The 15,158-nt window shown below is 51.9% G+C and overlaps 1 protein-coding gene across 2 annotated transcripts in view; it reads right to left on the bottom strand.

The window, feature by feature from the left end:
- The window catches only part of LOC117980930 (DNA-directed RNA polymerase II subunit RPB11-b2), a 52,619-nt gene that overhangs the window by 22,158 nt on the left and 15,303 nt on the right, over positions 1-15,158 (bottom strand). Inside the window, exons 3-6 of one of the 2 annotated variants that reach the window (XM_055115875.2) lie at positions 6,151-6,260; positions 3,517-3,606; positions 1,694-1,868; positions 697-783 (exon numbers count right to left, since the gene is read on the bottom strand). In XM_055115875.2, the coding sequence (XP_054971850.1) occupies positions 751-783; positions 1,694-1,868; positions 3,517-3,606; positions 6,151-6,203 (351 nt within the window). In that variant the 5' untranslated portion in view covers positions 6,204-6,260 and the 3' untranslated portion in view covers positions 697-750. Of the gene's footprint in view, positions 1-146; positions 1,869-3,516; positions 3,607-6,150; positions 6,261-15,158 lie in introns of those variants that run through there. The other variant, XM_034963963.3, reaches the window with a different exon arrangement.

Genomic DNA, 15,158 nt, shown 5'->3' with positions numbered 1-15,158 from the left:
ACTCTTGTTGCCCACGCTGGAGTGCGATGGCACGATCTCAGCTCACTGCCACCTCCTCCTCCCAGGTTCAAGCGATTATCCTGCCTCAGCCTCTCGAGTAGCTGGGATTACAGGCACCCAACACCAAACCCAGCTAACTTATTATATTTTTAGTAGAGATGGGATGTCACCATGTTGGCCAGGATGGTCTTGAACCCCTGACCTCTAATGATCCACCTGAGTTGGTTTCCCAAAATGTTGGGATTACAGGCACAAGCCACTGCGCCCAGCCCCTCCCATACCTCTTTTGGCCAAGGCAGCACAATTCACAAGAATCTTGCCAGGGAAGACTGGTAAATGGACGTCGACGTGATGCCTGTGGCTCCTGGTGGATTTAGATACCTCCTGGTGCTTATTGATATCTTTACCAGTTGCACGGGGGCTTTTCCATGCCAGACTGAAAACGCAGGAGATCAATGATCAACCTTCAACTATTTACTAGCAGAACACTGAGGGGACTGTGCGGTCACCAATACCTCCTATTGCACTTGGATAAACACCTCCCAGGAAATAGAGATGAATAGAAAGGACATAGTCAAACAAGCAGAATGGCTGCATTCCTTCAACCAGAAGGGTCCATTAGTCTGTTTTCACACTGCTATAAAGAACTATGAGAAACTGGGTAATTTATGAAGAAAAGAGGTTTAACTGACTCACAGTTCTGCAGGCTGTACAGGAAGCGTGGCTGGGGAGGCCTCAGGAAACTGACAATCACGGCAGAAGGCGAAGGGGAAGCAGGCACGTCTGGCCATGTTGGAGCAGGAGAGACAGAGAGTGTGAAGTGGGAGGGCTGCACGCTTTTAAACAACCAGATCCCACAAGCGCTCACTCAATATCACGAGAACAGCAAGGGGGAAGTCGGCCCCCATGAGCCAATCACCTCCCACCAGGTCCCTCCCACAACACTGGGAATTACAATTTGACATGAGATTTGGGTGTGGATACAGAGCTGCACCATGTCAAGGGTAGTTCAACCGCTGAGATTGACTGAGATGGAGTCCTGCTCTGTTACCTAGGCTGGAGTGCAGTGGCACAATCTCGGCTCACTGCAACCTCCGCCTCCCGGGTTCAAGCGATTCTCCTGCCTCAGCTTCCTGAGTAGCTGGGACTACAGCACATGCCACCATGCCTAGCTAATTTTTGTATTTTTAGTAGAGACAGGGCTTCACCATGTTTGCCAGGCTGGTCTTGAACTCCTGACCTCGTGATCACCCTGCCTCGGCTTTTCTTTGCTGTGGCTCTTTCCCCTCTAAACTGTTCTAGATTCCCAGGCGCCCTGCCAGGAACAGGTGTGGGCCACCCTGGGGTGAGCTGCCTCCCAGAGGCCTGGAAGGACCAGGCCTTGCCAATCACCGACAAGGGACGTAGAAGAGCACCCCCAAAGGACAGTAGGTCCCTGACCCAATCTGGCCCACAGCACCCAAGGGACCCTGCAGCACTGCAGAAGTCCCATGGGGCAGACGGGAGCCACAGGCCCAGACTCCACAGCCCCTCAGTCCACATGTCCTGGAGCCTGTGGTGGAAGTCCGTGCTCTTCCATCACCGCTGCCTCTCCCCCAGGACCTCCGAAGAAACAGGCCAGGGCTGTCCCAGGCCTGGGCACATGGGCCAGTGTCCAGCCCACCCTGTCTGCCCCTCCAGGCCCCGCCCTCACCCGGAAGCGCTCCTCCAGCAGGGACAGCTCACTGATGAGGTCGGCGATGGCGTTGGTAAAGGCTTCCTGGGGGCTGTAGTCCGGCGTGGTCTGCACTCGGATGATGATCTTGCGCTCCAAGGGGTGGGGGACTTTGTTGCCAGCAAATAGCACTTGCGGGTCCTTTAGGAGTTGTCTGAGGTCCAGGGACAGACAGTGTGAGGGTCTAGCCTCATGCCCAAGCTGGGTAGCAGCCAGCTCAGAGCAGAAGAACAGACTTTCTAGCCAAAAATCCCCCCCAACTTTTTTCCCCAAAAGTCTTCAAGGAAAGTAACACTTTTAGGAAGATACCTCATGTGGGGACACCCTACCCCCGCCACACACACACACCCTGCATCCATGAGGTTGAAGGACCCGAGCTGGAAACAGATTCCAGCAACCTCTTCCCACCGGGCACCGCAGTGCTGGCAAAGAGATCTCCCAGGCAGTGAATGTCCAGCCAGTGTTCAGTGACTCAGACCCAAAAAGCCCACAAAGAGCCTCCACGCAGCAAATAAAGGCAGCAGGAAAGGAGGGCCAGCTCCCGGCAGTGAGTGGAATGCAAATGGAACTCTGCCCTCTGAGCAGCACAGCCGCCAGCGGCTGGCCACGCACACTGGGCCTTGTACCATGGGGCTGCGTCGCGTACTGTGCCCTGGGCACGCAGGGGTCTCCTCTAGAGCGGCTCAGAGTGGTGTGAGCACCACAAGGGGGACCCGTGCATAGGTGGCAACACTGAGCTCAAGAGCAGGGGAGCAGCAGGGCCCCAGGAGAGCTTGGGTGCCCCACTGGCTGGGCTCCGGGCAGGAGTCCTCCATCCCCGTGCCTGACCACACCAGGAGACTGGGCAGACCCCACTCACAGACGGGGAAAAGCCTGGCTTCACTGGTGGCACCAGAGGGAAGAGCCAAGTCTACAGTAAAATGACAAGTCCCTGGGCCAGAATGGCAGACACATCCCTGACCAACCACCTGGCTAGGACCTCACTGGTATAAACAAGCACCCACCAACCAATGCAGGGCGCCCATTAGGGGCACTGGATAGCCACAGAACTCCTACTTCTTTCTCTTGTTAAATAGAAGTTCTAGTCTCTGCCACATACATCTTAGAGGCCCAGGTGGCACTGAGGTCACAAACGGGTGGCATGAGGGGAGCTAATCTTGACTGCTTTTCAATGTCCCTCAGCATGAATAACACACAGGCCTACTGTGCTGGAATCTGCTGCTCGTTCATTTACAGAATGTGCACTTAATGGTGAATGTAAGGCCGGGCGCAGTAGCTCACGTCTGTAATCCCAGCACTTTGGGAAGCCGGCAGGTGGATCACCTGAGGTCAGGAGTTCGAGACCAGCCTGGCCAACACAGTGAATCCCCATCTCTACTAAAAACACAAAAATTAGCCAGGCATCGTGGCATGGGCCTGTAGTCCCAGCTACTAGGAAGGCTGAAGCAGGAGAATCACTTGAACCCGGGAGGCGGAGGTTGCAGTGAGCAAGATCGTGCCATTGCACTCCAGCCTGGGCAACAAAGAGAGAAAATTCCATCTCAAAAACAAACAAACAAAAAAACAGTGAATGTAAATGCACGTGTTCATCTACAGAATAAGCCACTACAGAAGCGTGGCTTCTGTGAAGACATGGAGGTCGGTGTCATTTTGATAAAAAGGTACCAAGATTATAAAATGCCCAGAGCAAGCCCCGAGAAGGACTTCCTGTAGCTCAGAGACTGAGGAAGACTTGGAACTTGTGCTTTGCCCAGAGGGGCCCATTAAACACAGCCCCTGAGAGCCTGTGACGGGAAACTTACGATTTAATGATGTTTCCCAGTGTGTGGTCTTCTTTGTTGATGGTGAATAAACAGGCATTGGGTACCTTGAAGTCCTTGTTAATGCTGATCCTAGGAAGACACAGAGGCCACAGATGAGGAGCAGGGGCTCCCCTCCTCCCACCCTGAGTCTAAACCCTGTCTCCTAGCGGCCAGGTGTGGTGGCTCGTGTCTGTAATCCCAACACTTTGGGAGGCTGAGGTGGATGGATGACCTGAGGTCAGAAGTTCAAGACCAGCCTGCCCAACATGGCAAAACCCTGTCTGTACTGAAAATACAAAAAAAAAAAAAAAAAAATTAGCTGAGTGTGGTGATCCATGCCTGTAGTCCTAGCTACTTGGGAGACTGAGGCAGGAGAATCACTTGAACCTGGGAGGTGGAGTTGCAGTGAGCTGAGATCATGCCACTGCACTCCAGCCTGGGCAACAGAGTGGAACTCTGTATCAAAAATATAAAAATAAAAAGGAAAGATAAGCTCTGCCTCTTCCTGAAGGCCTTTCTCAATCTCTTCATCCCATAAAGGCCTCGCCAACCTGGTCCCCTACTTCCTGCTACCCCAGGTCTATGGAACCTTGGCCTTTTCTGAATTCCTCCTTTTTTTTTTTCCGGTAGAGATGGGGTTTTGCCTTGTTGTCCTCGCTGGTCCTGAACTCCTCGCCTCAAATGACCTCTCCTGCTGCCCAGGCTGGAGTGCAGTGGTGTGATCATAGCTCACTGCAGCCTCCAACTCCTCGGCTAAAGTGATCCTCCCGCCTTAGCCTCCTGAGTAGCTGGGACCACAGGCGCACGTCATCATGCCTGGCCTGTTCCTTTTTTCTTATGCCAACATAATGAAGCAACCAAAAGGTGAAGAAGAGAGGCCCTGAAGTTACACGGTGAGGCTGGTCCTGACCCTGTGAGTTCCGAAAGCAACCATCCCCCTGGCTGGAGTGTGCAGTCCTTCCATCCATTCCCCAAAACAAGTCATGCTCTGGCATTTACTATGATTTTAGTGAACGCTTAGATGGACAAAGACAGGAAACTTCCACTGGATTTTCCAAGACAAGGGGTTTTCAGAGTGTAGTTCCCAGATAAGCAGCATCAGAATCCCCTGGGAACTTGTTAGAGTCTCCCACCTCCCACTTACTGGACCCAGAACTCTGGAGGTGGGGCGCAGGGATCTACGGTTTAAGAAGCCCTTCAGGTGATTCTAATGCACACTCAATTTGAGGGCAACTATGCTGACAGTAAAATCTCACACAGGTGAGAAGTATCAAGTTGAATATCCTTTTTTCTAAGGTGGTTTCTCCAGGCTGACAGCACACACATTTTAGGGTGCATCATTCTTTCCTGTGGGGTGCTGTCTTGTGGACATTGTAGGACATCAGCAGCATCCCTGACCTCTATCCAGTAGATTCCAGTCATAACCCCCTTTGACAACCAATAATGTTCTCAGTTATTGCCACATGTCCCTTGTGGGGCCAAATGGTCCCCAGTTGAGAGTCTGCTCTAAAGGAGGCCGAAGTGGCTGGCAAGGGCCAGACCAACACCTCTGCACGCCAACCTGGGAACAATAAGAGCCAACGGTTATGAGGTTTTCCAGGTGCTGAGCTTTGGACCAAGAGTTTTACACAAATTACCTCATCCAATTCTTTTTATTTTGAGACAGGATTGCGCTCAGTCGCCCAGGCTGGAGTGCAGTGATGCGATCAAAGCTCACTGCAGCCTGGAACTCCTGTGCTCAAGCAATCCTCCCACCTGAGTCTCCCAAAGTGCCGGGATTAAAAGCGTGAACCAGCGCACCTGGCCACATCCCTTTTTTTGTTTTTTGAAACGGAGTTTCGCTCTTGTTGCTCAGGCTGGAGTGCAATGGCGTGATCTCCGCTCACCTCAACCTCCACTTCCCAGGTTCAAGTGATTCTCCTGCCTCAGCCTTCTGAGTAGCTGGGATTACAGGCATCTGCCACCACGCCCAGCTAATTTTGTATTTTTAGTAGAGACAGGGTTTCTCCATGTTGGTCAAGAGGGTCTTGAACTCCCGACCTCAGGTGATCCGCCCGCCTCGGGCTCCCAAAGTGCTGGGATTACAGGTGTCAGCCACCGCACCCGGCCTGAATCCCACGTTTAAGTACAGTAATAAACTCATTTTCCAGATGAGGAAACAGGGCCTCCGACAGATCAAGCCACTCGCCCACAGATACAGAGTGAGCCCAAGCTCTCTCCCCTGGACTCCTTCAACCCGCAGGCAGCGAGGAGCCACCGCGGCTTTTACGCAGGCCGCTGACAGATCGGAGGGGATGAAGGATGGAGGTGGAGGGCGAGAGACAAAAGAGGAAGCTGCCAGATCCCAGAGGAAAAGGGCTATGGAGAACCAGACACTCTGGGATAGAATACAAGCGCCGCCACTTCCTGTGTCCGGGGCAACTTGCTCGCCTCCAAGCCTCAGTGTCCTCATCTGCAAAATGGACACACTCGCGACTGCCTCGCGGAACGGCCTTAAATTTGGCTGACACAGGCCGAGCGGACGATCAAGCAAAAGCTGTTTCCCTCCCGGGGCAAGAGATGGGCAGGAGACGTCCCAGAATGCGACAGCCGCAGGCCCGCGCACCTCGGCCTGCCGCAGCCGGCGTCACTTACTTCTTCTCGCCCTCGAAGAGCAAGAATGACTCGAAGGCTGGAGGGGCGTTCATGCTCCCGCTGCCGTTGCGTCCAGACCCCAAGTGTCCGCCGCCGCCGCCACCAGAGCCCTAATAAGAGGCCTCTTCCGGATTACTCCGGCGGGGCAAACCCGCGCAAGGATCGGCTCATCGCCCCCTGTCGGGCTGGAGGATCTTGCGCAGGCGCGAGAAAACCCCGAGAGGCCAGTGCCTCTGCGCATGCGTCAGTGGCGAGCACACCGCCCCCACCCGCACCCCGGCATGGCTTTCCCCCGTGGGCGCTTTTCGGCGCATGCTCAGAGCGCCGGGAGGGCTGTTCTGCCCCTACAGAGGCCTCCTAGTCCTGGCTGAGCGGGAACATCAAGCTGTACCTTTCTCCTTTCCCCACGTCCCTTGATCTCTCTTTGGAAACGTGCACCCCCTTGGAGTGCGCAGCAGGAGGCCCCTGAATAGAGAGAATAAAGCTAAGGGGTAGTGGACAGCTGCGGCTAGCAGCCGTAGTGGGAGCAGAAGATCTCGTGGCCAGAGGAAGATCTACGATAAGCCCCCTGCTATACCGACTGCTGCAGGACCTCTGCCTGGGGGGTGCAGCTGGCTTGTTAGCCGGGAGGGACAATTGGGTGAGGGATGCAGAAGGAGGCAGGTGTATACAGCACTGAGAGGGGAGCCCGTAGGGTTACGTATATCTTTTTATATATTATTATTATTATTATTTAGAGACAGTGTCTCCCTCTGTCGCCCAGGCTGAAGTACAGTGGCGCCATCATGCAGCCTCCAACTCCTGGGCTCCAGAGATCCTCCTGCCTCAGCCTCCCGATAGTTAGGACTGCAGGCATGTGCCATCACACCTAGCTATTTTTTTTTTTGGAGATGGTGGGGGGGGGGCCTCCCTATGTTGCCCAGGCTGGTATAGAACTGGCCTCCAGCAGTCCTCCAGCCTCAGCCTCAGCCTCCCAAAGTGCAGTTGGTGGATGTGGGCAGCAAGCCACCCAGGTGCCGAGGCAAGAGACCGAGGGCACAAGCTGTTCCAGTATAATAAAATATACAAAATAAGAATAGTTATACTAGATAGAGATCTTAGATATGATTATATATGAATCATTAATCATTAGTTTGTAGTAATTATTCTTTATTCCAATATGATAATAATCCTCGCTCTACAATCATAACCTAGGAAAAACCAGGCCATACAGAGATGGGAGCTGAGGGGACAGTGAGGAGTGACCAGAAGACAAGAGTGCAAGCTTTCTGTTATGCCCGGACAGGGCCACCAGAGGGCTCCTTGGTCTAGCAGTAACGCCAGCATCTGGGAAGACACCTGTTGCCAAGCCGACCTTGGTCTAGCGGTAGCGTTAGTGTCAAGGAAAAACACCTGCTACTTAGTAGACCGGGAAAGGGAGTCTCCCTTTCCCCGGGGGAGTTTAGAGAAGACTCTGCTCCTCCACAGGCCCGCCCACAGTTACCCGGAGGCCTAACCGTCTCCCTGTGATGCTGTGCTTCAGTGGTCACGCTCCTAGTCCACCTTCATGTTCCATCCTGTACACCTGGCTCTGCCTTCTAGACAGCAGTAGCAAATTAGTGAAAGTACTAAAGGTCTCTGATAAGCAGAAATAATGGTGTAAGCTGTCTCTCTCTCTCTTTCTCCTCTCTCTCTCTGCCTCGGCTGCCAGGCAGGGAAGGGCACCCTGTCCAGTGGACACGTGACCCATGTGGCCTTACGTATCATTGGAGATGGTTCACTCTCCTTATCCTGCCCCTTTGTCTTGTATCCAATAAATATCAGCGCAGCCTGGCATTCAGGGCCACTACCGGTCTCTGTATCTTGGTGGTAGTGGTCCCCCCAGCCCAGCTGTCTTTTATCTCTGTCTTGTGTCTTTATTTCTGCACTCTCTCGTCTCTGCACACGGAGAGAAACCCACCGACCCTGTGGGGCTGGACCCTACAGGTGGATAAGTGTATCTTACCCTTTTTGGTTTGGTTGTTTTGCAGACTACAGTTTAGCATAAAGGCCCTCCTTAAGCTGTTTGAAGCAACAGGGACTGGGGTCTCAGAGGAGCTACCAGAGCCCTAACAGTTTGGCAGCTGTTTCTCCAAGGCTGGGCAGCAGCTACAGTGCTGAGGAAATCTGGAGCATCTACCCCTTCTGGGAAGGCCCATTTCCTACTTGAGTTCTTGCACCCTGGCAGGAGGAAATCTCATTCTGCAACAGCCCCACACAGAATCTGACTTTCCAGGCAAAGTGGGTGGGCACCTCTTTAACTGCTGAGGAACAGAAAGTGATATGGGTAGGCTGGGTGTGGTGACTCACGCCTGTAATCCTAGCACTTTGGCACTTTGAGAGGCTGAGGCAGGCGGATCACTTGAGGTCAGGAGTTCGAGACCAGCCTGGCCAACATGGTGAAACCTCATCTCTACTAAAAATACAAAAACTTAGTCGGGCGTGGTGGTGGGCACCTGTAATCCCAGCTACTTGGGAGGCAGAGGCAGGAGAATCGCTTGAACCCGGGAGGCGGAGGTTGCAGTGAGCCGAGATTGCGCCACTGCACTCAGCCTCCCAAAGTACTGGGATTACAGGCGTGAGCCACTGTTCCTAGCCAAGGGTAGCATCCTTGACCCAAGCTTTTCCAGGGTGACCCAGAAGTGTGGAGGTTATATCCTCAGGGAATTATTATCCTTATCACTTTTTTTTTTATTTCTTTTGAGATAGCATCTCGCTGTGTCGCCCAGGCTGGAGTGCAGTGGCATGATCTCGGCTCTGTTGTCTAGGCTGGAGTGCAGTGGCGAGATCATAGCTCACTGCAGCTTCAAGCTCCTGAGCTCAAGCAGTCCTCCTGCCTCAGCCTCCCCAGTACCTGGGACCACAGGCAGGCACCACGGCACCCTGCTCGTTTTTTTCTTTTTACTTTTTGTAGCGATGGGGTCCAACTTTATTGCCTAGGCTGGTCTCGAACTCCTGACCTCAAGCAATCTTCTCGCCTTGGCCTCTCAAAGTGCTGGGATTATAGGCATGAGCCCTGCCCCTGGCCACACATACCATGCTAATTTGTTACACATTGGCTGTGGTTGCTTTCATGCTACATGGCATGGTGGTTGTGACTGAGAGCTGCATGTCTGGTCCTTTACAGAAAATGTTTGCTGATCCTAATCTTGGGGATTGTGCCTGTGTTGACTTTGCTATTTATTGTTTGGTTACAGCCCAGACACTGAAGTTACTTATTAGCTTGTGGGTTTCTATCCCGTAGAAAAGAAAACTTCATGGCCGGGCGCAGTGGCTCACACCTGTAATCCCAGCACTTTGGGAGGCCGAGGTGGGCGGATCACGAGGTCAGGAGATGGAGACCATCCTGGCCAACATGGTGAAACCCCATCTCTACTAAAAATACAAAAATTAGCTGGGCGTGGCAGTGAGCACCTGTAATCCCAGCTACTCGGGAGGCTGAGGCAGGAGAATTGCTTGAACCCGGGAGGCAGAAGTTGCAGTGAGCCAAGATCGCACCACTGTACTCCAGCCTGGACGACAGAATGAGCCTCCGTCTCAAAAAAAAAAACAAAAAACAAAAACAAAGAAAAGAAAAGAAAAGAAAACTTCATTAATTAACCACTTTCGTATGTAATATCACAATCTTATTCTAGCATTCTTCTCTTAAAGTGTTTACGGGCCAGGCACAGTGGCTCACATCTGTAGTCCCAGCACTTAGGGAGGCTGAGGGAGGATTGCCTGAGCCCAGGAGTTTGAAACTAGCCTGGGCAATATAGCAAGATCTTGTCTCTACTAAAAATTTAAAAAATCAGCAGGGCATAGTAGTGTGTGCCTGTAGTTCCATTTACTTGGGAGGCTGAAGCAATAGGATTGCTTGAGCCCAGGAGGAAGAGGCTACAGTGAGTTATGACTGCACCACTGCATTCCAGCCTGGGTGGCAGAGCGAGACCCTGTCTCAAAAACAAAACAAAACAAAACAAAAGAATGCTTACAAATACATGAAATACATGTACCCAGCTTCTCAGAATGATCCATGAATCAGAGTTCCCACTCTTTTTCTGAATTGGTGCGTAGTAGATCTTTGATATGTGTTCATGATATATACGAGTCATCTTTTTTACATGTTTGAAAATTATACTTTGAAAAGGCCTTGTCCAGAGGTGGTTGCTGCATACCTGTTCAGATTTCCTAAGAGGTTGAGAGAAACAGGTACTGGGTGAGCTGGGTCCACTCAAGCCTTCCCAGGGTGCCTGCCCTGCCCTGTGGTGAACACCAGCCCCCTGGGCTGCAGATATCTGCCTGGGGGTCCAATCAGATCCTCAAGACATCTGGGACTGGGCATGGTGGCTCATGCCTGTAATCCCAGCACTTTGTGAGGATGAGGTGGGCAGATCACTTGAGTTCAGGAGTTCAAAACCAGCCTGGCCAACATGGTGAAACCCCATCTCTACTAAAAATACAAAAATTAGTCAGGCGTGGTGATGGGCACCTGTAATTCCAGCTATTCGGGAGGCTGAGGTGGGATAATCACTTGAACTTGGAAGGCAGAGGTTGCAGTGAGCCAAGAATGTTCCACTATCCTCCAGCCTGGGTAACAGAGGGAGACTGTCTCAAAAAAAAAAAAAAAAAAAAAAAATAGGCCAGGTGTGGTGGCTTACACCTGTAATCTCAGCACTTTGGGAGGCTGAGGCAGAAGGATCATCTGAGGTCAGGAGTTCAAGACCAGCATGGCCAATATGGTGAAACTCCATGAAACCCCATCTCTACCAAAAAAAAAAAAAAGACAAAATATTAGCTGGGAGTGGTGGCGTGTGCCTGTAAATCCCAGCTACTCATGAGGCTGAGGCAGGAGAATCGCCTCAACCTGGGAGATGGAGGTTGCAGTGAGTTGAGATCACACCACTGCCCTCCAGCCTGGGTGACAGAACCAGATTCCGTCTCAAACAAAAACAAAAACAAAAACAAACAAACAAAAAAAACATCTGGGAACCTGCCCCAGGCCCCAGTTGAATGCCAGGGCTTGAAGTCTCTGGGAGGGGGTGGTATAGACTTGTGGGACAGACGGAAGGTATATCCTCTCCTGCTCCTCTCGCTTTTCCAGGTGGCCTCCAGAAACAATGTGGCATGATGGGCTATGGGCACCTCTGCTCAGGGCCTGAGAGGAGAACCAGGGGGCAGTGCCAGGCATGCACTGATGTTAACTTCCCTTCCAGCTGCAGTGGTCAGGATCTGGGGAGGGGAGGAGAGGCATGGGGGATGCTGCCAGAAGGGTGGCTGTGTGTGTGCACTCAAGATCCAGGTTTCCACTTGTAGCCCTAATAAGTCCACGGCTCCTTCCCTTTCACTGCCTGCATTTAGGCTCAGGAGACCCTGGAGGCCATACTTCCTAGAGAGTAGGTCCTTGAAACCCAAGGAGATCCAACAGGCATGAGGATTTTTGTGTACCCCTAAGGAAGTAGCCAGAGAACCAGGTGCTGGTGATTTGGGGTGGGGTAGGGGCTGCATCAGGCTCAGCTGTCCCTGGACCCAGGGCCTTGGGCCAGGAAGGGAGGGGAGGGACCCAATCCAGCAAAAAGGCTTAGGAGCCCATAGGACGGCAGAGCACAGCAGGCTATGAAGCTCTAAGGGGTCGGGCTGGTGGGCTGCCTATGGGGGAAATGGTATCCACCAAGGCCACAGCCAGGAGAAAAGGTTGGTATGGCCCCAAAAGCCATAGGGAAGAGGGAGAGGGCAGGCCCCTTGAATCTTAATTTCCCCTTGACCTTTTTTTTTTTTTTTTGAGACAGCGTCTCTCTGTCACCCAGGCTGGAGTGGAGTGGCCCGATCTCGGCTCACTGCAACCTCCACCTCCTGAATTCAAGCAATTCTCCTGCCTCAGCCTCTCAAGTAGTGATTACAGGCACCTGCCACCATGCCCAGCTAATTTTTGTATTTTTAGTAGAGACAGGGTTTCACCATGTTGACCAGGCTGGTCTCTAACTCCTGACCTCAGGTGATCCACCCACCTTGGCCTCCCAAAGTACTGGGATTACAGGCATGAGCCACCGTGCCCAGCCCTCTTTGCCTTTCCCTACTATTCCTGGAAGAGCCAAGGTATACAGGATGCCCCACTGGCCCTGCCCCAGAACCTAGCTGGGCAGCCAGGTCAGGGGTCATGTCAGAGCCCTGGGACACTGGGGGCTGTCCTAGGCTAAGGACAAAGAGGGGAGGCTCAGAGCTTGCTTGGATGAGTGTTGAGAATGTGTTCGTGGCTGGGTGCGGTGGTCCTGTAATCCCAGCACTCTGGGAGGCTGAAGTGGAAGGATGGCTTGAGCCCAGGAGTTGGAGACCAACTTGGACAACATGGTGAGACCCTGTCTCTACCAAAAGTACAAAAAATTAGCTGGGCATGATGGTGCACACCTGTAGTCCCAGCTACTCAGAAGGCTGAGGCAGGAGGATCACTTGAACTCAGGAGTTGGAGGCCGCAGTGAGTTATGATCACTCCACTCCACTCCAGCCTGGGCAACACAGTAAGACTCTGTCTCAAAAAAAAAAAAAAAAAGATGTTCTGGAAGACTCTGCCCCTCCTCTCCTCTGTCTTGTTTTTTTTTTTTTTTTTTTTTTTTTTTTGAGATGGAGAATCACTCTGTCACCCAGGCTGGAGTGCAGTGGTGCGATCTCAGTTCACTGCAACCTCCGCCTCCCGGGTTCAATCCGATTCTCCCAAGTAGTAGGGGTTACAGATGCGCACCACCGCACCTGGCTAATTTCTGTGTTTTTAGTAGAGACTGGGCTTCGCCATGTTGGCCATGGTTTGCCAGGCTGGTCTCGAACTCCTGAACTCAGGTGATCTGCCGGCCTCAGCCTCCCAAAGTGCCGGGATTACAGGTATCCTCAGTCTTGTTAATTACACTGGGGTTTGCTGTGTACAGTGAGATCAGGATGAGGGTGGTGAGGTGTTGATCAGGGGGACCCATGCTTCTGCTCAGGGGGTTGGCAGAAACCAGCAAGGCTTGGGGTTTCCCTGTTTGGAGCTCTCCAAGTTGAGAGTGCAGAGGAGTGTGAGATGCGTGTGAAAATGCAAACTTGGCTCTCCCTGGCTGGAGGCTGGCATTGGGTGAGTCTCTGGTAGGACCAGGCCATGTATACTTTTTAAGCTTTTTTATTCTTGAAAAGTTCAAAGATATACAAAGATAGACTATGCAGGATAATGAGCCCCCACATACTCCGCATCTCTTGTCTGTAATTATCAGCTCGTGGCTACCTCTACCTCTCCCATCTACCTCTTGTCTCATCTCTACCTCTCCCCCTGACCCCTGACTCTGGGTCATTTTGCAGCAAATCCCAAATGCCTATATCATTTATCCTAAATATTCCATAAACATTCCACTATGTAGCTCTGAAAGATAAGGACGCTTACAACACAACTGCAATATCTTTTTTGTTTGTTTGTTTGTTTTTGTAAAGACGGGGATTTCGCCACGTTGCCCAGGCTGGTCTCGAACTCCTGAGCTCAAGCGATTCTCCCACCTCAGCCTGCCAAGTAGCTGGGATTACAGGCATGTGCCACTGTGCCCAGCCAAGTGCAGTATCTTATCACACCTTTACAAAATTAATAATTCCAATCATCCTATAGTTGATCAGTGTTCAGATTTCCAATTGCCTCATAAAAAGATCATTTCTTAACATTTTGTTTTGTTGCAATTGGTTGCTGTAAGTCACCTAAATATCTTGCCTCTTTTTTATACTTTTTATGGTAGTAAAATAGGTATAACATACAATTTGCCATTTTAACCATTTTAAGTGTTTAACTCAGTGGTGTTAATTACATTCACAATGTGTAGCCATCACCACTATTTAGTTCAAAAATTTCAAGTCTCCTTTATTTTCCTTTTTTTTTTTTTTTTTTTTTAATTTTAGGGACTAGATTTTGCTATGTTGCCCAGGCTGGCCTTAAACTCCTGGCCTCAAGGTGATCCTTCTGCCTTGGCCTCCCGAGTAGCTGGGACTAGAGGTGTGCACCGTCACACCCAGCTTCAAGTCTCTTTTAATTATTATAAAGTTCTGGCCATGCACAGTGGCTCGCAACTGTAATCTCAGCACTTTCGGAGACCAAGGCGGTCAGATCACCTGAGGTCAGGAGTTCGAGACCAGTCTGGCCAACAGGGAGAAACTCCGTCTCTACTAAAAATACAAGAATTAGCTGGGCGTGGTGGCACACGCCTGTAGTCCCAGCTACTCAGGAGGCTGAGGCAAGAGAATTGCTTGAACCTGGGAGGCAGAGGTTGCAGTGAACCAAGATCAAGCCATTTGCACTCCAGCCTGGGCAACAGAGTGAGACTCTGTCTCAAAAAAAAAAAAACAAAAAACTATAAAGTTCCCCTTCATCTGAAAATTGAATGTGATTTTAAACAACCTATTTGAGCTCTGAGGTAGATGTCTAAGTTCAAAGCCCACTCCTCCCTTCTAGGGGTCCCAGTTTCGTGATCTCTTCTTCCCTTTCCTTCCTGGTAGCTTAAAAAAATAGAGATAACAGGATAAAGGTGAGGAATGAAGGAATGAATGGATGCAGGCAGACGTGAAAACAGCGCCCACCTGGAGAGCTAGAAACATCTGGAGGGCTGGGACCACCTGGAGACGCCCTGTCTATGAGCTGCTGTTGTGAGGAGCCTGGAGCCAGTGGACGCTGGGAGGGAGGAGGCTTTAGAGTGGGGGGCAACCGGGGGAGGAAAGAGGTTGGCTGAGCCAGGTCTGGGGGCCTCAGGGACTTCTGTGTCCTCATAACCCACAAAGGCCCTGCCCACCCTGCCCCGGGGCGGCCCACAGTAGCAGCGGCTGGTGGTCCCTGCAGCTGGTCAGCCCCAAGAGCGGGCACAACGTGTGGCCTGGGTACCACAGGGCCAGAAGAGAGGGACAGGGGCCCTGCTCCTGTCACCTGCTGCTTCTGCCACCCCAGGACCAAGTCATTGGTGTGAGCCGGTGGCCAGACATCACTGCCCCGCAGGCAGTGGGGGCTCCTCTTGCGC

This window comes from Pan paniscus, chromosome 6 (assembly GCF_029289425.2).
Source record: "Pan paniscus chromosome 6, NHGRI_mPanPan1-v2.0_pri, whole genome shotgun sequence".
Lineage (NCBI taxonomy): Eukaryota > Metazoa > Chordata > Mammalia > Primates > Hominidae > Pan > Pan paniscus.
This window is presented reverse-complemented; position numbering and strand designations above follow the sequence as displayed.